The sequence below is a fragment of the Ursus americanus genome, chromosome 3 (genome assembly GCF_024610735.1).
Source record: "Ursus americanus isolate L20-20 chromosome 3, mUrsAme1.1.p, whole genome shotgun sequence".
In the NCBI taxonomy this organism is placed as follows: Eukaryota; Metazoa; Chordata; class Mammalia; order Carnivora; family Ursidae; genus Ursus; species Ursus americanus.
Window position 1 is genome coordinate 19330083 of NC_142129.1, and position 26483 is coordinate 19356565.

At 40.9% G+C, this 26483-nt stretch overlaps 1 protein-coding gene across 1 annotated transcript in view; it reads right to left on the reverse strand.

Annotated features, from left to right (window-relative positions):
* The window catches only part of EXOC4 (exocyst complex component 4), a 717712-nt gene that overhangs the window by 602546 nt on the left and 88683 nt on the right, over window positions 1–26483 (reverse strand). Inside the window, exon 7 of the mRNA XM_045792625.2 lies at window positions 18021–18195. Within this exon, the coding sequence (XP_045648581.1) occupies window positions 18021–18195 (175 nt within the window). The remainder of the gene's footprint in view (window positions 1–18020; window positions 18196–26483) is intronic.

The window sequence follows — 26483 nt, forward strand, 5'->3', positions numbered from 1 at the left end:
GAGATACTAATTAAGCTACAGGTCACCCTCAGAAATACATGTAAATAATTCCATTTAGAGAAAATGGAAATCAGGTCACCACGTTAGGCTCACATTGAAAGAACTGAAGAGATCCAGTTCTCCTTGGTGCTCACACCTTCAACTGAGAATGTGGAACATACTGACATGAACAAAGGAGAACAAGAAAAACTCAATGCTCTTGCTTGGCTTTTGGCCCCTGCTGTAAACTTTGCTTAAAAAAAGGTATGGGGGTGGGGGAGCTACTGGGGAACGTCTGGAGAGGAAATTTAAGTGAAATGAAGACCAGGCCCCACTCTGCTGTAGGCTACACCAGAAGCTCAACAGAAATGACCAAAGCAAATGCAGAGAACTAGTGTGAACTACACAGAAGGGTTTACATGTGAGTATACAAAGCCACTGAGTTCCCGGATTGAAAGGAACTGCTTCAACTAGGAAAATGCTGATACAGCCCTACTTCCTCATAGAGCCATGTATGCACTCTTCTCCTTGACCCTTCATTGAAATTTGCTAAAAATGGCACCCAAGCTTAAGTATGAATTCGAGTGAGGGGACGGTTTGACACATGTGAAATAAATCGTAACCCGGGAGGTTGTAGCCCATTATGGCCTCCTGTGTGTAATATTCAGGTCCCTCTACTGGAAGATTCTTGAGATTTTATGTGCAGAAGTTCTGGCCTGGAGGGCCTGCCTAGTAGTCTCTACACATTTTTTTTATTTTTCCAACTGCAATAAGCATATGAAGCTTAATATATGAGCAAAATATCATAACAAAGAGCAGCAGACAAAGCCATAAAATGTTTAGATAAATTCTGAAAAACAATGGAGATAATACATCACAGTGGTTAAGTATTTAACGAATTAGACAAAGAGGAGTGTGAATCTCGATCTCACCACTTAATAGTGGAGCAAGTCACTAGACTTCTTTAAATCTTGCTTTTGTCACCTAAAACCCAGAGTAATGTCATTATCAATGTGGGGATTAAACGGAATAATGTATGTGAAGTCCTAAGTTTAAGCAGAGTGGCGTGTGGTAAATACTCCGTAAATGTGAGCTGTAATTTATAAATGTTTTAATTATTAACGGAGAGATTAGTAGAGAGAACAAGAGGATGGGGTATCTGCACCAGCAGAATGGCAAACACAACGGCTCAGAGGTAAAAGGAGGGGGGGTTATGAATACTGAGAGATAAATGGAATAATAGAGGGCAGACGTGACAACAACAGGAAAAGATAGCAAGATAAGGATCAAAACAGAAATTCTTTAAGAAATTACTGAGCGCCTGCTCAGAGATGACACAGTATTAGTTTATAGATTAAAAAAAAAACAAAGAAGTCGTCCTCAATGCTAATAGATCAAGAGCTATTAATTCAGCTGCAGAGCCTGCGACTTTAGATGACAGGTAGGAAGGGAAAAAAAACAAACAGCAGAGGGTATGTTCAGGCTTGGAGAAGATGGCAAGCCTGGCTCTGCTTGTGATAGAGCCTGGCTGGTTCAAAGGCTGTTATGAATCAAGGCTTGAGATGGATGAAGCCATGATGGTTGTGACAAATAGCAAAGCTGCAAGTCAAACAAATACTCTAGGTTTGCAAATGGACTGGTCGATAAAATGCACATAAAAGTGAACTTCAGCGCCTTGGTTAGTTTGTATTTCTTTGTTCTTTGAAAGATGGGCAGTAAAGTTTCAGTCCTGCCACACCCACATGAACGGAAGCTAACTACAGCTCTTCCATTGAAGAGCGATGGTAACTTTGAAAAAGTCACTCCACTACGCTGATTTTCCCAGTTCTTGCTGTAAAAGAGGCGGCACACTATCCAGGAAAGCCAGTCAGCCAAGGAATCAAGGCTCCCGGGAGGAAGCATGTTTCCCAGTGAGATTTTAGGCTAACTAAATGAATAGAAGGAAATAAAGGCAGAGATGCACTAGAACAAGGTTCTAGGTTTACACGCTGGGCTGCTCTTGGCATCCAACTTGCTGTGGAACCTCTTGGGTGCCTCCCTAATGTAAGTCACTACAGGGGAGCCTGGGTGGCTCAGTCGCTTAAGCGTCCAACTCCTGGTTTCGGCTCAGGTTGTGATCTTAGGGTCATCAGATCGAGCCCCAAGCCAGGCTCTGTGCTCAGTGCGGCGTCTACTTGTCCCTCTTCCTCTGCTCCTCCCCGCCATGCACACACTCTCGGTCTAAAATAAATAAAATCTTTGGCGGGGGAGTCACTACAGTAATCACTTCAATCATTCTTTTTAAAATCTCCCTATTTAATAGTAGTTAAGACAATAAACATCGACATCAGACCAGGATCCAAAGCCTGGTTCTACTGCTTACCAATCATGCGGACGCAGTCCACATGTGGGCATGGGAATATTACCTCCAAGCTCTCTGAAATGTTGTGAGGATTGAAAAAAAGAACATATTTAAGGCTTGGCCTGGGTCACAGTCATTAGCTTAAGGGAGTATGAGCACTTAAGTTTCTTGAAGTAACACCAGTATTTCCTTTTTACACCCTAGTGTCTAAAATTCCATGGTTCTCCTGCACATCGGAATCACCAGGAAGGCTTGTTAAGACACAGATCACAGAACCCCATCCTCCCGGAGTTTCTCCGTCAGTGCGTCTGAGACAGAGCCCTAGAATTTGTACTTCTAACTGGTTCAGAAGTGACGCTGATGATGCCTGTCTTGGGACCACACTGTAACCACTGGTCTGTCTAAAGTCATTCCTGACACCCCTGTCCATCCTGAGAACTTTTCATGCCAAGACAAAGGAACAAACCTCTTCCAGAAGGAGTCAGAAAAGGCTAGTATTAAGAAAACAATTGTTGGCCATGTACATATGCAATAAAGGAAAAAACGACAGCATCGGCTGATTTGAGCTAACCAGCCCTACAGGGAAAGTATGGGGTGCCCCCCCATATCCCCAACACTCTTTTTCATGAAATACTAGCGCGGGTTTATTCTGTACAAATCCCAAGTGATTCAGGTCAGATTAAACCCCCACAGAAATGTAGACAGAATGAACAGATGGCTTTTTCCTTTCTAAATACTGTGTGTGTGTGTGTGTGTGTGTGTGTGTGTGTGTAATTTTTCTTTTTTTTTTTTTTTTTTACTTGAGCAGTAAAACTCACTGCCTTCAGAGTCATATGGGGCCTAAGTATGAATAATCTCAGAGCATTCCAAACCACCACAGTTCTGGGATCCTGTTCACTTGCCCTTTTAATACTGTGAACTATTCATACCCTATTGGAACCCAGTAGGTCATGAATGGAGATAACAGGAGACAGAAAATGAAAAGCATTATGGATCTAGAAGATGAGGGTTCTCCCAAGCTCTTCTGGTTGCCTCCAGTTTCTGTTTTCAAGAAAAGGGCTCTGCTCTCCATGGCATATGTTTTCCCACCCCTCTGATTAATGACCCCCAGAAGATGAACAACAACACGTACTAGAATGGAGTTTCTGTGTAGGTAGAGGAAAATTATAACACTATTTTATATTAAAAATGCAAACTTTCTTTAAACTGAACCCTTTAAGTGCCCCCATTTTGCTTTAGGAATTTCACCTTTACCCTTCCACAGGTAAATGGATTTATCATCATCTCAATTACTACCAGGTTTAAAAAAAAAAAAAAAAGGCAAAAGTACTGCTATTTGACCAGCAACAATATAAAGACTTGGTGACCATGACAAAATTATACTAATTACCACAGACTAGCTGGACATCTTCAAATTGAGACTCTCTGAAGTAATTTACTATGATAAACTGACTGAATTACAGCAATTTTAATTTCATATTCTTGTAGTTCCTTTTCTTCCCCTGTAACTTTGCTTGTCTTTAAAAAGGACACTGTGAGGCACTTTGGGTAGGAGCTTTTTTTATGCTACATTTGTAACGTTCTCCTGAAGCTTGAAATTAAAATTTCTTTTTCCTACCAACTTAGTCCCTTCCCATTTGGCAAACATCTTTTTTGATTCTTGCATCTCTAATGGAGCTGAAAATTAATATGACTTTTTTGCTTAATTTTTTGATTATGCAAAAGAATCATCAATGATGTTAGCATGGTTCTTTCTGCATAGTAGGGAGGTGTGATAAAAACCTTACACTTCTATAGCACCTCATCTCCCGAAGACCATAGAACACTTGGAAGACTATACTCAGAGGGAACATCTCCACAGCACTCACTTGCAGCTGCCCCTCAGGTGAAATGCGTGCTCTGATTAAATGGCATTTACTCAAAAGAATTACATAATACGAGCCCTGATGATTCTAAAGAAAGACTTAACACCTTTAAAGAAGGTAATTACACACAAAAGATATCCCTGAAAGAAGTGGATTTGATTTACAGCAAGTACAGTTCATTTATAGCAAGATATGCAGGAAAACTTTAATAAGGATAAGAAAATGAAAATGAAAAATCAAAATGTAAAATCTCTCCTTTTTTTTTCCCCAAAGAACTAAGAACAATTTTGGATAGTCTCATTTGACTTACCCTATTATCAAATTTGTCACCATTCTTCTAAATGTGTTGTCACGCCCGCACTAAAAACGATGCCAATGAGTGAGCCCCGGTTAGCTAGGAACGATACTGTGATCATCTCCATTATTAATGGTTTCTCTTGCCAACATTATTCACGCCCCTTATCTGGAAGCCTGAGCTAATCGGCCTGGCCAAAGAAATCCTGGAAATGATTTAACTACGTCCAGTTTAAGAGAAAGAGGATGAAATGGTCTGGGAACATAGCAAATCTTCAGTTTTATGATTCCTCTGCTACATGATTTTTAAATCTACAAAGTTCATCCCATTTACAAGGCATTTAAAATTCAATCTTAAATCAATCAGTATCTATTGGGTATCAACTACTCATTCATTCAAGAAATACTAGGTACGTACTGCACCTAAGCTGTGTCAAATTCTGGGGCGGGGGTGGGTGGAGAGGGGGACGATGATTAATAAACAATGTCTCTTCTCTCAAAATATGGGCTGAAAAAGGAATTAAAAACTGCAAATGCAAAAGCACTGCGACAACGGTCTTCCAGAGGACTTTTATCTGCCTGAGAAGGAAAGATGTGGATGTGGAAGAAAAAGAAATAACTATGAGATATGTCAAAGGAGCAGTGAAAACAAGAAGCGCAATGAGTTCTGCAAAGGAAATCATGGGTGCTTCCTGGATAAGACAGAGCTGATGGAGCACAGCAGAGAAGGTATTCAGGCCTGGGGGCAAAGATGGTGGGAAAGGTGCGTAGTGTAAAGCAAAATACTGGTGCAAGGAAGGACAGAGTCCAACTTCAAGGGCAGGCAGACTAATTTAACCAGAGCATTTCTATAGGAAAAGAGGGAAGAGGAGGCTCACCCCAACTGTGGAGGCATCTGAATGCCATGCTAAGAAAATAATCTTATCCAACAAACCAGGTTATTACAGGGAAGCAGACCATTTATTTAGTTTGTATTTTCAATTTACTTCTTCGATGATGCAAGGAAACTGGTCCACACAAAGCTTGTGGCACTGATCATGCCACAGCACAGGGTGTCCGGCTGCTCTTCAAGAGCCCTTTCCCAGGCAAGAACTTAAAATTATCACATTTCGGGGTGCCTGGGTGGCTCAGTCGGTAAAGCGTCTGCCTTGGGCTCAGGTCATAATCCCAGAGTCCTGGGCTCCCTGCTCAGCGGGGATCCTGCTTCTCCCTCTCCCTCCACTCCCCCCCCCCCCCCCCGCTCATGCTCTTTCACACGTACGCTCACTCTCCCTCTCAAATAAATAAAATCTTTTAAAAAAAATTTTATTTAAATAAAATGATCACATTTCTACAGGACACAAGAAGAATCTGTGGTCATCTGCCTGCCGAATATCCTTTTTCTTTACAGTAAAATCGGAAGGGGGGGCGAGGGGGAGGGAGGCTGAACTTGGCTTTCATGCCGACCACTCTCCTATTCCCACAGCACCCCAGGGAGGCCAGCTGGCAACCCTATCAGATTATTAGGTATCTCTGAAGAACACCTTGACACTCTCACACCAGCCCACTCTAGCAAGTTTATCTGCCTTCAGTAAGGGACCCTAGCGACCCGACCTGTGCTGCATCCCGCACAGAGGAGTAGTTCTATAGAACCGGGTCAGCCTCAGGGCAATGAATCTCAACCGAACCCTATGCCAATCAGCAGAGCATCTAAAATGTGCTTACGTTGAGAAAAACAAGAGATGGTATTTCTAATCACAGCGGGTGAACAGATCATCAGCAAGGACCCAGAATCAGAAAAGAAATGAGAAAGCCTGCAGGGATATTCAGTCTATTTCCCTAGTGATACACATTCAATTCCATCAGGATCAAATGCCCAAGGAAATTCAACCCCATTTTCCTAGGGGACTATCCTGTAGCCCAAGAGTTCTCACCGTGGAAGGAGTTCCTGACGTTCGGTTTACAGTTTGCGTTTCTTATTTCTTTCTGCTGTGCTCACCCTGACTGGTGTGGAAAGTAAATAATTCCTTTATTTCTTATTTGAATTTTTAAAAATTGTAAAGTCTCACCTTCATTGTTCCCCAGTCTACCTTTTACATTTGTATTTCCAATCAAAAGCACCTGAGCGACATGATCGGTTATTATTTCATATTCCTTTTTCCCAGAATAGCAGGCGCTGCTCTATTTATTGCTCCCTTGATAAACACACTGTTGACAATAAACAAGAACTTAATTTTACGTTGCAGCTATCTGTGAAATAGCTCGAGTAACCCCTCCAACGTGCTCTGTCCTAAAGCACTGCCAACTACTGAGGACTTGTAACTCTGTTGTGAGTGACTAACTGTAAAATGACGATATTCAGGACCATCCGCTCTCCAAAAAGGTTATCGTCTCTTTGCTCATTCCTAAACATGCCAGTTCTTCTAAAAATCCCTGGAACTCGTCTCTTCGGAAGTCCTTAATCGCTGCAGATGCTCTGCTTGGGACCTCCACCCATGTGTCTGTCGTTGTGGCACACTTGTGTCCAACACGGCATCTGGGATGCCGCCTCCCCAGAACCGGGTATGCAGGGACGATCGGCCCCAGCTCCGAGCAGAGATGAGGCTCTGTGCAGCACAGCCGAAAATAGTGCTGGCCTTTTCCATTGCCATATCACGTTGCTAACACATATCTAACGTACTGTCATTTATCACCCCCGTGAGACTGGCTATTTCGTGCTGAGCTTTCGTCAGCTGTAGTATGCTTGGCGGCAGCCCTCGTTTTCCTCAGATGGAATCCTATTCGAAGTGGTGAATTTTGTTGTCATTGTTCACTTTATATTTTCAAAATCCTTCCAAACTTGGAGGGAGTGAAACGAAAAAAGGTTCATACCCCTCACTAGTGTGACAACTCTTTGGCAATACCAACAAAGACTTCCGGGAAGCCCAGAACTACTAAAAAATAATCATTGTAGCTCTGAATGCTATAACACTGGTTATATAATCTTATTAAGGATTAAAAAATTTAAGGGATTTTCAAGAAAATTCCCGTGTGAAGGGCCCATCATCTTTTTCAGTGCCTCACTGTATTACTGACAGAGATTTGACAGCAAAAATTTATTCTGTCCATCCTTCTACAAGCAGGTAATACATACATAAAACACAGATAGGTGAAAACAATACTCTTAAAAAGTTTAAAATGGATATCTGAAGAACACATTTTCTTAAGATACTTCGAGTTAAGAAGGACTTCTTCAGGACAATCTATCATTTTTGTGCCTTCTGATTAACCCCATTCCCTGGAGTTCTGATGGATGTAAGACAAAAGAAACAGGACAGGATACCGAGAAACTCTTGGTGTCCACCCTCACGACCCGGTTCTCGGTCATGGTATTGGCCAGGCTGGCAAACACAGGGGTCACGAGAGAAAGAAATATCAAGTCACGTCAACTCCAAGGTCTTTGCCTTGTGGCTGGCCAAATATACTTTTTGCCCTGCTGAAGACTCTGCGTCTTCACTTCCTTCCAGGCTCACTTCTGGGCCTGTTAACACAAGCTTTTATTCGCTCTCCAAGCTATCTGTCCACATCCCCAAGGGACTCGCCAGCTTCTGAAAGCTACCACCCCTGACCTGAACAGCATGTGGGTCCCGCTCAACAATTTGCCCTCTTATCACCTGCAGACAATGAAAAAATGCAGAAGCAAAAGAAAGGCAAGATGTGGCATCACTGAGAGAAACTCCAGTCTCCAGGGACTGTGTAATATGCTGCTTGTGGCAACTATGGAGAGCTAACTGAGCCGATGACCTGCGTAAGGAAAGTCCTCGCTTCACTTCTGTACTCTTGAGTTTCTGAGCTGGTCCACTTTCCTGCCTCGGCTGGTATCCCCAGGCAGATTAGATGATCCCTAAATTTTTATCTCCTTCCCTAATCTCTCCGTGGGTTTTGTGTTCAATCTCTAATCCCCTGGGGTAACACAATTCTATAGGGATATTCTGCCAATACCTCAAATGTAACAGGCACAAAAGCACCATCTTCCCCATCCTAATCCCCAACCACCCAAGTACAAGTCGATGCTAAAAGGTTTTTTTGAAAAATCACTCTTCTTTTAAAATCTCTTTCGTCTTTGTTCTCTTTTCAGTGGCCCTGCCCTCATCTCGCCTTACCATCCCACACTGATTGAGCCTAACCTCTAACTGGGATCTCTCCATCCATTTCCTTCTCCATCAATCCATTTTGCACACCGTTTCTAGATAAATCATCCTAAAAATATTAATCTCACCATTTTATTTATTTTTTTATCAGAAAAGCATAATCTCTACCATCAGCTAGGAAGTAATTATGCCCCCCGAAAAATCAACCTAAATTTGAGGAAGCTTCTAGACCCAAGTCACAGGACAATAATAAATAGCAAGTGACACCACGGAAAAGCAATCAACAGAAGCCAGAATATGGAAAATTCTACAGGACAAATGACCTGGTTTCTTCATTGAATAAATTTCAAGTGGTAGAAAGAAAATGAGAGATTTCACTTACAGATTGATGGAATTTTAAGAAACGTACCAATCACATTGCAATATTTAAACCTTATTTGGATTCTGATTCGAACAAACTGCAAAAAATACACAATTACAACATTTGAGACAGCTCGAAATGTGAACACTGACTGGATTATTTGGTTATAAGAAAATTATGTTTTTAGGTATGTTTATGTTTTTTTTCAAAGGAGTCCTTATCTTTTAGAACCCATACTCCAATACAGATGAAACAGAATCACCTCTAGGATTTTTTTCAAAATAGTAAAAGAAAGGGAAATGGACAGTGGTAGAAAAAAAACAATACTGGGCGCCTGGGCGAATCTGTCAGTTAAGTGTCCGACTCGATTTCAGCTCAGGTTGTGATCTTGGGGTTCCGAGATCGAGTCCCAGTTTGGGAGTCTGTGCTCAGCAGGGGATCTACTTGAAATTCTCACTCCCCCTCTGCCCTTTCCTCTCTCTCAAATAAATAAATCAAACTTGAAAAAAAAATAAAACAATATTACTAAGAACTGATAACTCCTGACACTGGTGAAATTGGATGATGGGGGTTCATTATACATTTCTATGTATTTCTGAACATGTTTGAAATTTTTCACAGTAACAAAATAAAAAACTATATTGGTAGCCCACTGCCAAAAAGAGCAAGTCCAAACTGCCCAATCTCTTATTCAATCTTCCGGTCACCCAAAATTATTCAATTTTGCTTTGATAACACTTTCCAAAGAACCAACCAACCAACCAGAAACCTCCATTCTCCCCAGGTCTCTAACATACTAGTTGCATTATGCATTCAACCCCAACCCAACTGAAATGTGCAAGTCTCACCTTGACCATGAACTCAACTACTTTAACCCATTCTGACCTTCTCCTTCTCTGGTCTCCTCTAGCACTGGTGTTCACAATGAAAATTCTCTCATGGGATCATAAACTGCTCTGTAATTGTCCTTGATCAATGTTTTTGTCTTAACTCCCCACAAAGTTATGCTTTCTTAAATTCCTTTTAATGAACATATTTAAAAAGGAAGAAATACTTTTTCCCCTCAGTTAAAAAAAAATTCTATTAACATAAATTTAGAAAACTCATACAAGTAACGAATGGAGATGGAGGGCAACATACAAACTCCCCATTCTTAATAGTGAAAAACATTCTGATACTATTGCTTCCGATCCTAAACACAGTCTTGAATGAAATAATGTATTTGTCCAATTCTCAACTATTAAAGTCAAAAATAGGAATTACCTGCTAGCTGTCCTAGGGCTGCTACTCTAAATAAAGTTATCCAAAATCTGTGAATGGAGATGGGTGACAGCACAATCATTTAGTTTTTCTTTTCCCTTTAGAGTGTGTCTATACAAAAGCATTTTCCCCCATCTGTAGGGAGTTTCAACATCTTATCATTTGCTATCTATCATGGAACAGAGACACTCTTAAACATGAGACAGTGACCTATCTTTCAAAGTTAAACTAAATTCACTAATTATAAACTTCTCTTACTCCTTAAGATTGTCTTTAATAGCTTTGGTTTTAATATAACCAAACCTCTCACACTCGCTAATCTTGGCTCTCAACTGGGAATGTGCATTAGAATCAACTGGAATCCTATTGAAACAGGCTTTCCAGAAGTGGGGCTCACAGGGAATTCTGGTTGGAATCCTCACCACTTACTACACGGCCTCCCGGTTCCTAGCAGGCCCCTGGCCTCCACCCAGGTGCACCACACCCTGATAAGCACACCGTCTTCATAGGGACCCTTACGGCATCAGTAGCAGTACAAGCCTGATGGGCAAGGGACTTGTAACTCTCCAACCTCTAAAATCTCCGACAAAACCAGAGAGGGAAATAAGCTTTGGAAGTGGTAGGCTGCCATTTCTCCCACCAGACCAAGATCCAAGCAGACCCTGTCTGGGTAACAAGGAATTTAAGGAGAGCAGACTTTCCACCAGATCTACTTATTCCAGAGTATCTGCTGCTAAGCTACTATATTAGAGAGTTTGGCCTAATGTATTAAGATGTCCATGACATTTACCTCACTGGGCATGAGACACCTTAGCACTTGACACATTTTTACCAGAAGCCAGAGATCTCCTTGGCGGCCCATCAGTTCCTGCTTTAAGCATTAAGGGTGAGCCCTTATGCTATGGAAACTGGCTCCAATTTCGACGAAGATTTCTAATTTAACTTTCTAACGTAAACTCAGTTCTGTTCACCGGGCAGCAAGACACGACAAAACTTCTAGGAGCAAAAGCACCTTTCTGGAGATGCAATGGCATGGCTGGCAATGACTTTACTATACCACCCAAAATAGAAACTAGCAAAAAGTTTCGTAAGGCTGAGAAATGAAGAAAACCTATTTCTGCAAGGATAATCTGACAAGTTATCTGGCTTGGAATACTGAAAAAAGCAGGTTTTACTTTAAGGTCTGGAATCCTCAGCTAACAAAATATCAAATGAAACCAAACCTAAGAATAACCTAGTTTCAGACCTGGATTCAAAATAGGAATTGCATTTGTCTCCTTGAAAAACTCCTCCAGGTCATGGATCAGTACCAATAAGATTTGTGCATTTTCTTACCTGACAGTAAACTTCAAGTTCTCTTTGTATGAGGTTAATTTTATCACTATTTAAACATTTATGTGGCAGTTGGCAAAAGTAAAATGACTTTACTGTCTGTGTTGATCTCCAGAAAGAGAGATCAAGGCACGAACACATGGAGTGACTTGTTCTGGGTGTCACTGTCAGTGGTAAACAGTGTAATGAGAACCCACTGCCTCCACCTACCTAGAGAGCACTGCTTAGCACACCAAGGGGTTACACTTTCAGCCAATAAGAGCTAAACGGGCAGTTAGTTTTGCAAGGAGATATGAAAGAAGGAGATCTTTTTTTTAGCACCCTAACACCTGTTCAAAGTGATCCTCTCGCTTACTGTCGGGCAGAATTCCACAGGAAACAGAATATTTTGTTTCAATGCACCTCAGTCTTATGCACTTGAAAATGTGCAGCCAACAGTATGACAGGCACGTCACCAAGTAGGTGACATTTTGGAAGGTGCTGCCGCTGCTCTGAAGGGCAAAAACATGTATCGCTATTATCACAGTTTCAAAAAGAGTGTAAAACTGCAAAAGGAGTGCAGCGGTGTGTGGTCACGGGGCTGACACCAGGAGGAAACTGTGACACCCTGTTACTAGGATGACTGCAGCTTTGTCTCCTCACAACGTTGTCTCCACACACAAACATGCTGAGACAAATGAGCCTTTCAACTGCAGGATGGATTCTGCCTGCCAGGGAAAGCCCAGGTTCCAGGGGAGGAAAGCTGCTGAAGTCTTTAAAAGATCAAAAATTATTTTCTTTTCCAAGATTTAATAAACAAAAGAGCACTGCAATTTGTCAGCAAGAAATATTTTCCATTCAAAGAAACACCGAAACCCAAACTCTACGTATGGAACTCCATTCACCATGTAACGCCATCACCTCCGCTCAGGCTGGTGCGTGCTTAACCGCGGGGGTCTACTCTTCCTCTCCCCCTTATTTCATTCTCCAGGAAGGATTTTAACCCAGAGAGCATGTGAAAACTAAATTGGCCTAGGCAAAAACGCTACACGAAACTGAAACCAAGAGTCTTTTTTAAACCCTCCATGTTGGTTTAGAAAACAAACAAACACCACATTCTCCCATGTTACTACTCCTGCCAAATCTCCAACAGTGAATTTAGTGGAGAGACATACACTGCAGGCTCCTACTCATTTCACCAGTGAGCTCTCTATCACGTGTTCATCTTTATTCCCTAATACCTAACACAGAGCTGGCCCAATAGCTTAATACGTTAAACCATCGTTAAAACACCGGTCACACTGGAAACCAGATTCCTGAGTCAACTGCATGGTGTTATAGATTTTCCAAGACTCCCGAAAGGTTTACAAATCCTTCGCTCCCTTGTATTCCTTTACCATGTCCCATGAAAGCCTGTCTTGTTTATTTCACTATTAGACAATACTCAAGTACAATCACCCACAATCACCCATTTGCCTACAGAACAGTTTCCCTGCATTAGTCTCGAGCCGCTCTACTCAGTTCTTTTCAATGCCAGCACACTAACCCTACTTCATCGCATCACACCCCGATCAAAATCCCCAGTGGTCCAATATTACTGAAAACAAAGGTCCCCAAACTTCAGCACGCATACAAATCACCTGAAGGGCTTGTTAAAACACAGATCATACTAGACTGCATCCCTAGAGTTTATGATTTCGTAAGTAGAAGGTAGGGATAAAAATCTGCACTTTTAATATGTTCTCAGGGAACACTGGCCCAAAGCAATGGTTCCCAATTAGAGAGCCCTAAATAAATAGAACAAAATCACCTTAGAAACAAACAACAAAAAAAACAAAAACAAAACAAAAACACAAAAAAAAAACCCACCAAAACCAGAAACAACAGAATCCAGTCCTTATCCGCAGTGATTCTCATTCGGAAGGTCTAGGACGGGGCTAGGAACCAAGCCCTGGGTAAATTAAATGCACACCCTGGCTCAGAAACCATCAGTCTGAAAATCAGTCACAAATTATGTAGCACTAAAGGCCTTCAACAAGCTGTGCCCACACCTACCTAGCCAGAAGAAGCGGTCACTTATAGCACAACCATTCTTCTTCTCACTTACCTCTGAAGACCCTTTTCTATTCCTCTGGGCCATGAAATACAGTCTCATTTGCCGTTCCAACTACCTGGAGAGCCACTGCCATTGCCTCCACTCCTGTGACTCCAGGAATCAGCTCATCATCAACCCCAAAACCCTTTTTTGATCCATTCCACATGTTTCAGCACAATTTGATGATACACTGTGCCAACTGCCTTCTTATGTTTAGCGGCATCAGTTCATTTGTGTGTCTGCCACTGCATACCCAGTTTATTGATGGCTGTATAGCCTATTATTACTCAGTAACCTGTGACCGGAAGGAATTTTTGAAGGAACTAGAAAATACAGAGAACTAAAAACAATTTAAAAGCTGCAGAATAATTTGTATTATATAATAACAATTTAAAACATTTAAATGAACTTCTTATTCAAAAATGCTTCATTCTCAAATCTGTGGGTTAATAAAGACAAGTAGAATAGAGAGTTAAGAAACAACCACAGATTAATTCAAGTCATGAATAAGGTCATTCTTCCAACGTATGCTACGAAAACAAAAGATGGGGGCAGCAAAGTAGATACATAATAGGAGGAGAAAAATGGACTAAAAGAAGGAAGCAATGAACACAGTCATACCTTGATCTCAAGCCAATTAAACACAATAAATGAAATGACATGATATTTCTATGTTAGACACCTCAGCTTATATTACTAGATCAGTTTTAGTTTTATATTCTTTATCTGTCAAATAGCTTATGCCAATGATACATGAACACATTAACATCAGATAGTAACAGTATTTCGAGTGTATGATTTGGGTACTACCAGTTTACTGAGAGCTATAACACGCACAACTGAGACCTCTTATGTCTTAGACACATCTTGGGGGGTGAAAGCAGTGGGGAACAGGAAGTAACCGCTAATGGACACAAGGTTTCTTTCTAGAGTGCTGAATATATTCTCAAATTAAATCATGGTGATGGTTGTACAACTCCATAAATTTACTAAAAACCACTGAACTCTAGACTTTAAATGCATGAATCTTATGCCATGTAAATTATCTCACTAAAGCTGTTTAAGTAGGCAAAACAACTCATATCATAATATGAAGGTAAGATCCCCACATCACTTCATTTGAAACCACATGTGTGAAAGGTATAAGTCATTTCATAAAGCCACAAACATATATTTTAAATCATCTTTACATTTCAGCTGTTCCTGTCTGATAGAACTTAAAGTTCCTCAGTATATTACAAACATTTCTAATACAAGTTGGTGGGGTTTTTTTTTTCAAAAGTGTGGGAATTGTGTATGTTGGACAAATTCAAACTAAGCAGAGCTAAGTAAAGCATATCTTGCTTTGTTCATAACCATAATTAATTCTTCATGATAGTATTATAAATACGATCCGAATAGACTTAAAAGTTGTTTTCAACTTACAACATTAGTCTAAGTTGGTCAAATATCAGAGATCATAAGAACTTATAAAGTATTTCATAACCTTGCAAAAACAGGTTTAGATAATCTGTAAATATTTTCTAGGGCTTGATATATTCAACTATGAAATGCCATAAGTACTATGATAAAAATTATTCCATATGATAATACTATGTATTCTAATAGTATCCAACCTGTTTACATAATACAAATTACTAGTATTCCATACTCTCTCTTTCTATTCATATACTTTTAATCTACCTATATTTATCTCTCTATCCATCTATCTATCTATTGAGAGAGAAAGAGAGAACATTCAAGTGGGGATGGGGGAGGGGGGCAGAGGGAGAGAGAAAATCTTAAGCAGGCTCCTCGCCCAGCACAGAGCTTGACATGCAGCTCGACCTCAACCCTGAGATCATGACCTGAGCCAAAATCGAGTTAGACACTTAACCAACTGAGCCACCCAGGCACCCCAAACTGTGTATTTATATTTAAAGAGGATCTCTTAAACCTAAAATGACAAACCCAAAAAGATAGGGGTATGTTCTTCAAAATGCCACCGAGAAGTTAGTGGGCGTTTTTATCACTGGTTCGTTCTAAGCGCTGTGTCTTTTTTCCCTCTGGCTATCTTTTCCTTTTTTCCTTTGGCGATCTTTAAGACTTTTTTCTTTGGTTTTCAGCAACCTGATGATGATGTGTCTAGGTATTGGTTTTCTTCGTGTTCATGTTGCTTAGGATTTGTTGAGCTTCTTGGATCTGTGGGTTTATGGTTTTCAACAAATTTAGAAACTTTTGGTCATGATTTCTTCCAATAATTTTCTGCCCCAATAACTCTCTCCCCTCTCCTCTGTACCTGCAAGGGAACTACAAAACGTTAAACTGCAGGATACTGCCCCATTATAGACACTATGGTTTTGTTCATTTTTCTTTGCAGTCAGCTTTCTCCCTGTGCTTCATTTTGGACTGTTCCAATTGCTTCATCTTCAAGTTCTCTGATATTTTCTTCTAAAGCAGACAATCTGCAGCCAAAGCCACCTGGTAAATTTTTCACTTCAGATATTAATTTTTATTAATTTTCTTAAATCCCCATTAGAGTCACATTTTTCTGCTTTTTCACAAACATAAATGTATGCTGGACACTGCAGATGCTTCACCAATGAAAATGCGGACTGTCTTACTTTAGGGTGAGTTTTGCTCCGGCAGACAGCTAATGTGCAAGTGGATCAGGCTGATGCTGTAGAGACTCAGTTATGCAAGACCTAGAGTAACCCCTACCCTACAGCCGGAACAGTCCTCTTCCTACAACATAAGCTTTCTGGGGCCACATCTGAAAGCTCAGGATGCTCAGCAAGTTCACCCCATTCTGGCGACTCTGAACTCCAACATTTCCAAGCAGCTGGCCACGTCTGGAACTGCCATTCAACATACGGTCCCACGGTGGCCATATTCTGCCAAGCCTTGTGGTGTGTCTGCGTAGCTTCGTATTTGACCAAAGGCTCAATGGCGCTCTTTTCATATTGATGGGGCACCTCCTCTGTGCAACTCCCTCTTCTCCACCTCCACCATCCTGACGCACAGATCCCAGCTGCGTCCACAACCCCAAACTCTCATCTCTGCTTCCTCTGCTTAGGGAGCCTGCTGCTGTCTGCCTCGATTTCACTTCCGCATGCCGTAGTATGGCAGATGTCCCCCAAGAGGAAGCTGGGATGAATGCGGGATTCACTTCATGTGTTCTCTGCTCTCAACTGAATGTGCTGACTCCCTGAGTCCATCCGGCTTTAGAGTTGGTAACTTCAGGTAACTTACATCAGCAGGTAACTTCATCATGGCTAGAACCAAAAGTCCCTCATTCTAACTGTTTTTGAAATGATTTTAAAGTCTACTATCTTATTTCATCCTTAAACACGGGACATGTTTGTGGGAAAAGCACATATTTCCATGATATTAGTAAATCAAGATATAAAACGTTAAAGAACTAGTTTCTAAGCAATAAAGATATTTTATTCAATACACAAATATTCATCAAGCTCCTACTATGGACACATAGTAATAGATAAAGCAGCAAAAAGGAACTCAGGGAATGTAGTTGCAACCTATATTCCTTTCACTGAGCCGTCAATAAAGCACACAGACTGCACCCAAAAAAACGTCTAATGAATGAGTAACCAAGGATCCATCATTCAATCCAACAGAAGCATCCCTTATACTCTTAAAAATGACTACAATTTACATTCATGATTTATTTTTTCCTGCAAATACTCCTATTTGCCATGCAAGTAATTTCATTCCTACACAGTTATATTTTTCAATTTCCTACATATACTTAATTTTTTTCATATTAGTAGGTACCATCTAACCACATCACTTCTACTTAGCTATGTCAAATTTGCTTCAGCTAACTCTTAATCGTATTTCCAATTCTCATCTGGCCAAATCAAATATATTTTCCTAGCACATGGAGAGAAAATATAATAAAATTTCTAAATACCATCTCTGCCTCATCATACCAAACAGTGATATCATTTCTCCAATCTTCAACAAATCAAAGTGATACATTCATACCTTACAGTTATTTTCATCCCTCAAAACAAGTTCTTGACCTGTCATTTACCCCAATATACGCAAGAGATGACTGTAGGAAAACAGTCATAAAACTAGGTTTATAAAATACTGTTTAAGGACATCTTAATATTGATTACCTTAATATATGACTAATTCCGGCGCAGCCAAGTATGTTACAACAGAAAACCAAATACTGCACATCCTTGATTGCTACATACTGAGAATCTCCTAATTTTAAAGCATGGCAAAAAAAGGTAAAAGGTGTTTTTTGAAGATCATAACATCAGCAGCATCACCTTTAAAAAGCAACATGCTTTCTCACTGTTTATGAGTAAGGGAATATTTTAGGTGGCAGATTTTTCATTCCATCCTGTTATTCCAAATCAAGATGGCACCGTTATCTGTAAAAGCACCTCACCTGCAGAACATCTTGGATCTTCACCCACACGTCCGCCATATCGTACAATTTGACGTCTTCCTGCTGAGTCAGCGGGGCCACAACAGTGTCCTGCAGATATCCCAGGACCACGGAGTGTGCAGTGGCGACAGCATTAAACTTGTCAAATAGCAACTCCAGCAGTTCTAGAAGTAACCTGATGAAAAAAACGAGAATATTTACACCCACACACGCACGCACATGAAGATGGCTTAACTTACAGCCACCTGCATGAAAACCATCAACCATGGGAACAGCGCATCAGATCTCCACAGACTGATTTCCAACAGCTGTATGATCGAAGCAACTTTTGAAGTCTGTTTTAAACCTCAGTCTCCTCTGCTATAAAATGGAAATGATGCGAGAATGTCAAACCAGTTGTAACGTCCCAGACCAGCAGTAGCAGCTCACGTTTCCTTTTTATCATACTTCAGCGATCACCACACTACTACTCTATATTCACCTGGGCAGTTTCTCCCAGAAATTCAGGAAATTTTTCAGACAACAGTTCTGATGTTACACAGAACATGCTATTTCCCAGCAATAAATTGGGCACTTTGGTAAGGATGCTAATCCTTTTAGTCATGGAAGGCTCTGCCTACCATTCAGATGTATGGCCTAAGTTGTCTGCAAAAAAATCACACACCTGCCAAGCAATCTGACCTTCTCCACAGGGAGCAGCTTAGGCATCTGCATTCTCTCATTTTTCATAGTGAGAGATGCTAGACACATATTATTACATCAATTTTATATACTCAAGGACACAAAATGAGGTTGCAAGGCAGCTGAGCCTAGAACAAAAGTCGATTTCCATGTCGGTGCATTTAACCGCGTACCTCTTGCTATAGCTCTGGAATGTAGATGTGGACTCCGAGATAGCTCGAAGCTTTATGTCAGGAATGCCATGTACTTCCTCTATCACTGAGCCACGCAGCTTCACTGATCACCTAGGCTTGGAATCATTCTTTCCTCCTCTGAACCTGTATTTTATCCCACTTGTAAGGTACTTACATGTGGCTCATATATGTGACTCAATAAATGCGGGTCATGGGTATTTACATAGAGATGTTTTCCTCCCTTCTTCAGTATTAGTCTTTCAATGTGGGAAACTGCTTCATACATCTCCGTATACTTAGGACCATTTAAAACAGTGATCAGCAAATATCTGCTGAATTTAATGTGTATACCATGAATGAGTCTAAAAATTCTGGAATGTGACCTTTATTGTATATTGTGGGCTGTCAGTTCAGAGTTCCTAAGCAGACTTACAAACCAACCTGAAAAGTAGAAAAGGAAAGCAAAAGGGCTTGTCAGCAATGTCAATTAACAAGATTTTACTACCATAAATAAGAGATTATAACTACAATTTCATCAAAATGTATAGCCTATTATCTATTCCTATGGCTACTTTACTGCCCAATTACTATAATTAATGTGCCAGTGTGACAGCCAATAACTACCTTATGATAAAACCCTAATATCTGTTTGACATTTTAATTTAGGTGAGACAGAATCAATAAAAATTTATGTAGTACTCCCAGTTTAGAACATACATAATCCAGAAATTAAACATTGTATTTGTAAATAGAAGCCATTCTACCTTTGCAATCATGGGGTTTTTTTTTTTTAATCTTTTAAAGATCAAATCATATTTATACTCACATATACCTAAAACAAATCTTTTCATCTATATTACAGGAGAAATTCTCAAGTATCAGCAGAGGGTACGGAGAAGATGTGTCTAACATAACAGCCAAAATAGTTAATTCAGCATAAAGGAATGACCTGTATAAAACTGGTATCTGGCATCATACAGAGTAAATTCCTGATTAAGTGAAGGCTCTACTTTTCAAATAAAGATTTAAGTTAAGTATATAAGCCTATGGTTTACAAATATCAATCCACAGACCACAGGGCATTTTTCAGGGATAGGCAGCAAAATAAGAAAATAGGAACATATATCAACTTTTCACAAAAGCAAATTCATTTGGTATTTTTGGTACTCTCTTGATAGGAAAATCTCATTTTCTGTTATGATGGCAATTACATTACCAAATGTCCTTCCTTAACAAAATTAAAAATAACCTTATGCTACCTACTAACAGTTCTTGAAATCTTATTGATCCAGGACATTCAGAAGCCTGAGGCACACTGGTGTCCAACTGCCCAATGGCATGAAGTTCAGGTACAGGCCTGCAAACCATCAAGGAAGCAGAAAACACTGGAAAAGAAGCAGCTCCTCTGAATGGAGGGGTGCTGCTGTCTGGTCTTCTCACAGCTATGGCACTGAGGGAGGACAGCAGGGCCCAACACCAAGCTCCATGACTGCACACCCTGCCTGCCACTCAAGGACAAGAGCAGTTCAGCCACCAGGGGCAGTGCTCTACTTAGAAAAGAGACCGAGCAGGGAACTGAGATTTAAGATGAGGTTTAAGTGGTAACTATTAACATCACGGAAACAGCAATCCTTTGATAAAATGTTGACACTGCCGGCTTCCCCCGGTCCTGAACAATCAAGGCCAAGACAGACCTATTGTTGTATGGCCATCATAGCCATAAGAGAGGCCACACAGGGAAGAAAGAAGGGAGAAGAAACAAGCCAGAAGTGGAGAGATTCTAGTTGCAGCTCTACCTACATTTAAACATCGACCCATTTCAAAGACAGGGATGCTCTCCTCTGCCTTACCACAGCACAAGCATGGCAATATTAATAAAACCCACAGTTCTTATAGAAAAATTAAAGACTTTCGTGCAGCAAATGACACCATCAAGAAAGTGAAAAGACAACCCACAAAATGGGTGAAAAAATCTGAAAATCATTTATCTGGAGAATTTGTATCTAGCATATCTAAAGATGTCTTACAACTCACAATAAAAAGATGAATAACCAAATTTTAAGATGGATAAAGGTTTTGAAAATATTTCTCCAAAAAAGATATATCAATAACCAACAGGCAAACAAAAGATATGCAACATCACTGACTATCAGAGAAATTCAAGTCAAAACCACAAGATACCATTTCAGCCCACTGAGATAGCTTATATTCAAATAGGCAAGCAATAAAAAGTGTTGTTGAGGATGTAGAGAGAACTTGGAACTCTCACTACAGTACTGGTGGGAATGTAAAATGGTACAGCTGCTCTGGAAACTAGTTCAAAAACATGAAACATACAGTTACCATGTGAACCCAGGAATTCCATTCCTAGGTATATTCCCAAGAGAAATGAAAACATACATGTGCACAGAAACTTGTACACAGATGCTCGCGGCAGCATTATTCCCTATGAGTAAAATATTACTAATAGTAAAGCCGTAAAAATGGAAATAATTCAAATGTCCATCAACTCATCAATGGACAAACAAAATGCTGTATATTCATACAACAGATTATTATTTGTCGATCAAAGGGAATGAAGTCCTGGGACGAGCTACAACATGAATGAACCTTGAAAATGTGGTCGGTAAGAAAAGCCACAAAAGACTACATACTCTATGATTCTATTTATATAAAATACCCAGAATAGGCAAATTATAAAGAAAGAAAACATATCCGTAGTTACTTAAGTGGGTGGGAATTGACTACTAATGTATATGGGGTTTATTTTTTGGGCGGGGGGGTGGAATGTTCTGGAACTAGACAGTGGTGCTGGTTGCACAACCCTGTGGATACAGTAAAAACCACTGAATTGTATGCTTCCAATGGATGAACTGTGTAGTATGTGAATTATACCTCAATATATCTATTTAAAAAGAACCCAACAGCTATGGCACTGAGGGAGGACAGCAGGGCCCAACACCTTCACTGCAGTGAAAACATATAAAACAGTGAAAAAGGAAACTGATGTCTCAAAAAGTGAAGCATTACAAAAGTGGATTCTTTGGGAGTCTTCCTACAAGAAGACATTAGTTTTTCTCTTTTGGTCGACTTGTTTTTGGTTTGTTCTTCCCACTAATGTAAGTAACCTGTAAGAAATCAAGATTCACGTGCCTTCCCAACATCGATAATTCCTGTTATTTTTTCATGAAAAAAGAAAATCTCAACTTCTCCAAGTGTTCCCATCTATAAAAACAAAATATTAATTAATACTGGCTCTAGGGGTCTCACTGAACTGCTGGAAGGAGCACAGCAGAAAATGGACAGAACCACATAGAGGGAAGAGAGTTCAGGCCCCCTCTGTCTGGATTCTGGCTTGAGCAACTCTGAAAATGATGGTTATCTTTCCTGAGAGTGAGAGCATTCAAGTGAAGACAGAAATTTGGAAGGAGAGATGTTGGGTTTACATCTGGTTACGTTTAAGGTGTTATTTATTTAAGTACTTGGATATGCAAATCTGAAGCTCAGGGGAGAGACTGACACCGGAAATTTCTTAAAATGATAAATATTTGAGAGGAGATCACTCAGGGTTATATGCAGAGTACGTAAAGCAAGCAAGGTCCACAGCCAACACTTCCCAAAATAGCAGCATTGAGAAGATGGTTAGGAAGCAGCTTGGGAAGAAGAATGAAGCCAGGAAACAAAACTGTAAGAGAAAAAGGAGAAAAGAATATCCACAGTCAAGGCTACGCCGAGGTCAGAGAAGGTAAAGACGGAGAATCGTACAATTCACAGGTCCCAGTGACCTTGGCAAGAGGATCTCAGAGGAGCACTGGAAGCTGACCCCTCCGCAGTGGGATGAGGAGTGAATGGCTAATGAGGAAAAAGAAACCAAAGTCAAAACACACGCTTTGCAAAGGCACACCATTCCTTACCAACATATGCACTCCTTAAAAAAGAAAAAGTCAGACGACTCTCTCCTGAAGCATCAGAGCATAAGAGAGATCGGGAATCACTCACATAAATAGGACATAAATCCACACTAGTCTGGCCCAAATTAGAGCCACCAGAAATCAACTGAAACAAGATGAATATTCATAGACACTCTCCAATTGCCCACACGATACTAGATCGAGAAACAAGCGTCTGCCCAGCTGCAGACATACTCAGGGTCACCCAAACACACAAAGCCCCACTCAAGTTATTCCCCACTCCCACCACAAAATTTAAATAAATAAAAGAAATAAAACATTCCATTGCAGTTAACTCAGTCGCTTAAATCATTTTAGGCTCAAGGTTTTCACTGCTGATCTAAAAGACAAAAGAGCAGACAGAATCCATCAAGTACCATAGACTCCTTACACAGAACTCCACAAAAGGCCTCATGGACAAAGAAGCCTAAGAACCTCAGAGATTACAATTTCAACCAGTTGCCATTTCTACCGTTCTGAAAAAAGGAACACACATTCTCTCTCTCACATGAACCACAGAAACAGAGGCCATTTCTAAAGCCACAAAACAGTATGCACTAACAGCAATACAACATCACCGCTGGTAAAGGGAAATAGGAATCCTGGGATGGCCGGACAGTATAAATGCCACTGAGAACCACAGACTGGACGCCGGCTCTCTGCTGCGTATCCCTGGGGCCTTCAAGACATCATAAGGACGTTCCAAATCGCAGGTTCCTCAAACACAAACTTCTTCAATTACAGTTTCCTAGTCACAGATGGTGAGAAATACATGCAAAAATGTATGTAAGAGTATACTAAAAAAGCCGACCTAGAACAACAGTAAATTGTTTTCTGTACCTTTAACAGTTACCATCTGCAAGGGGAAGGGTGGGAGGGGGATGCTCTAGGTGTCTGCATGGCCCAGCTGCATCTCTGTCCTTCCTTCAGCTCCATTAGTAAGATACACCAGCTTCCTCCGTAAGATATACCAGCATCATTCCAGTAAAACTCCTGCTTCAGTGTAGTTGCACCTGGGGTCTGTCACTGATAACTGAAGGAGGCCTAACTCACAAAGAGCCGATTCCTTCATTCCTCTGGGATTCTATACTCCCTCCAAAAATAGACACTCACAATGGACACTGAGCATAGTGACAAAATAGTGACATGCATGGCCTCCTGGGCCAGAAAGTAAGAGCAGAGGCCTTGGTTTGTGTCTCCCTGTAACTACAAGTCCCCTCCAACACAAGGCCCAATGCCCAGAATGGAGAAAACAGTCAAATGTCATGGGTGCCTGAGTTTATGAGTCAAAGAATGAGCAAGGTAGGGTGGCGGCAGTATTAGAAGTCTAGGATCAGAGACACTGACCTGGGGTCCTCAGCGTGGGGCTGATGGCTAAAGCTGGTATAATGTAAGAGAGCTCTGAAAGAGGAGGGCTGAAGTAAGAGAGGAAAGAGGATGATGACAACAGCGACGAGGACTCTAACAAAGACCGCTACGCCAAACAGAGCCACACCGATCACATGGCAGGCATTCTGTGAGGTGCTTTACTTGGGTTATTTCATTCAAACCTTTGGACAACCCTATGAGGAAGGTACTGCTTTTATCCTCACATCACAGACAATGCAACTACAACACAGATAAGGTTCACACAAAGTCCTCAATTTTGGAGGATGTTCCTTTTAAGGGGTATTAGAAAAAAAGGAAGTCGTTTTCAAAAAGAGGCCAGGGGCGCCTGGGTGGCTTAGCTGGTTAAGCCTCCAACTCCTGATTTTGGCTCGGGTCATGATCTCAGGGTGGTGAGATGGAGCCCCACGTTGAGCCCCCTCACTCAACAGAAAATCTGCTTCCAATTCTCTCTCCCTCTCCCTCCGTGCACTCTCTAATAAATAAATCTGAAAGAAAGGGGGGGGAGGAAAGAAATAAGGAAGGAAGGAAGGAAGGAAGGGAGGGAGGGAGGGAGGGAGGGAGGAAGGAAGGAAGAGCAAAGAGATTATCAGTACCGTACAATGCCAAGGAAACCAAGGCTGGAAAAAGTGTCAAGAGAACTGTCTATATGGACTCTACCTTCTCACTGTAAACTAGTTTTTTACCCCTGGTATTCTACTAAAACAACTCTTGCAAAAGTCTACAACAACATTTTGCTCCATCTCTCGGACACTCTTCGGCCCTTATTTAAATCAGTGCAGCACTCCCTTCTACTGACTACTCACTCCCCCTCGAAACACTGCCTCCCACTGGCCCACAACCCAATACTCTTCTGCTTTCCTTCCACCTCTCTGGTGGCTCCTTCTCAGGAACCTCTTCCTCAGACCATTCCTGGAGTCCCATGAACTCTTCTCAATCCTCATACTCTCTCTGGGTGAGCTCACTCAGCACGGTCTTCAACGTTCCACCCACAAATGACTCCTACATGCATCTTCTGGCTGGACCACTCTCCTGAGCTCTTGACCTCAAATCCCATAGGTCTTACATAGAACTCGTCCTCTCGCTCCCCCAACCTACTCCTCCATGGTCCCTACACGCGTGAATGGTATCACTCGCCCCAGCAAATCACCCCCACCTCCCCTCTCCACTCAAACCCAATCTATCAGTCACTTCTTTACTATCTTCTCAGATGGACTGCTTGCCTCCACTGCCATGGTTACTCTGCTAATGCAGACCATATCATTTACTAAAACAGCCCTCCACTGTCTGCTTTCCTCCAGTCCTTACCTCTCCCTCTCTACACTGTATACTCAATGAGGGCAAAGAACTGTGTCCAATTCACCACTCTACTCCAGTATTTGTCAAGGTGTTCCACATATGATAGGCAGTAAATACGTGTTGAAAGAATGAAAAAAAATGAGTCCAACAGATGGGAGAGATAGAGGCCTGGTTATCGATAACAAGGTGAGGAAATACATTACCTATTATAATCACCTGGTTTTAGAAGCCCATAATAAAGAAATATTTCACATATAACTATCCACTCAAAAAGATAACCTTACCAACCTTAACATGAGAATCAAAAGTATAGTTCAAGCTGAAAGACAGATGCACTCAGAGCTAGCTTTAATAATACTATAATAAAATCTATTTTGTATAAAAAGAACAAACACAGGAGTGTCAAGTTAAAGAAAGTATTTGTTCTTTAAACATACATCCAATTACCTGGCAGGTTTTGGAAACAGCCCTGTAAAATGTTACTTATTTCCCAGATCCTCTACTAACTTTCCACTTGCAGCTACCCCTGTCTGTCTCATCGTCAAGAAACATAAGAAGAAAATGTTAAGGAACCATTACAAGGGGACAAGGAGTGTCTATGGTGTAAAGCTGTATCATCAAGCTGTGGAAAATGTTCAATATTTAAGGTGAGATACGACTATCCGAATCTAAATTTAACATCCAGGGAACCTTGAATTAGTCATTTGGCTGGAAAATCCATGTTTGCAGCCAAGGAGCTGCCTTACTTGGTCATGAAGCAAAGACACACACCCGAGGTAGAAAATCAGTTCCGTTCTACTACTTCTTATCTGCTGAAACTTTAATATCAAGGTTCTGCATTTTCCCACTGATAGATAAAGGCAAAAACCACAGACTATTTATTTCCCTACCACTATGCTCTAAGAGATAAGAAAACATTGACCTCCGAGCTTGGGTCTTCTGTGAAAAATTAAAGGAAATTGGTCATCAATTAT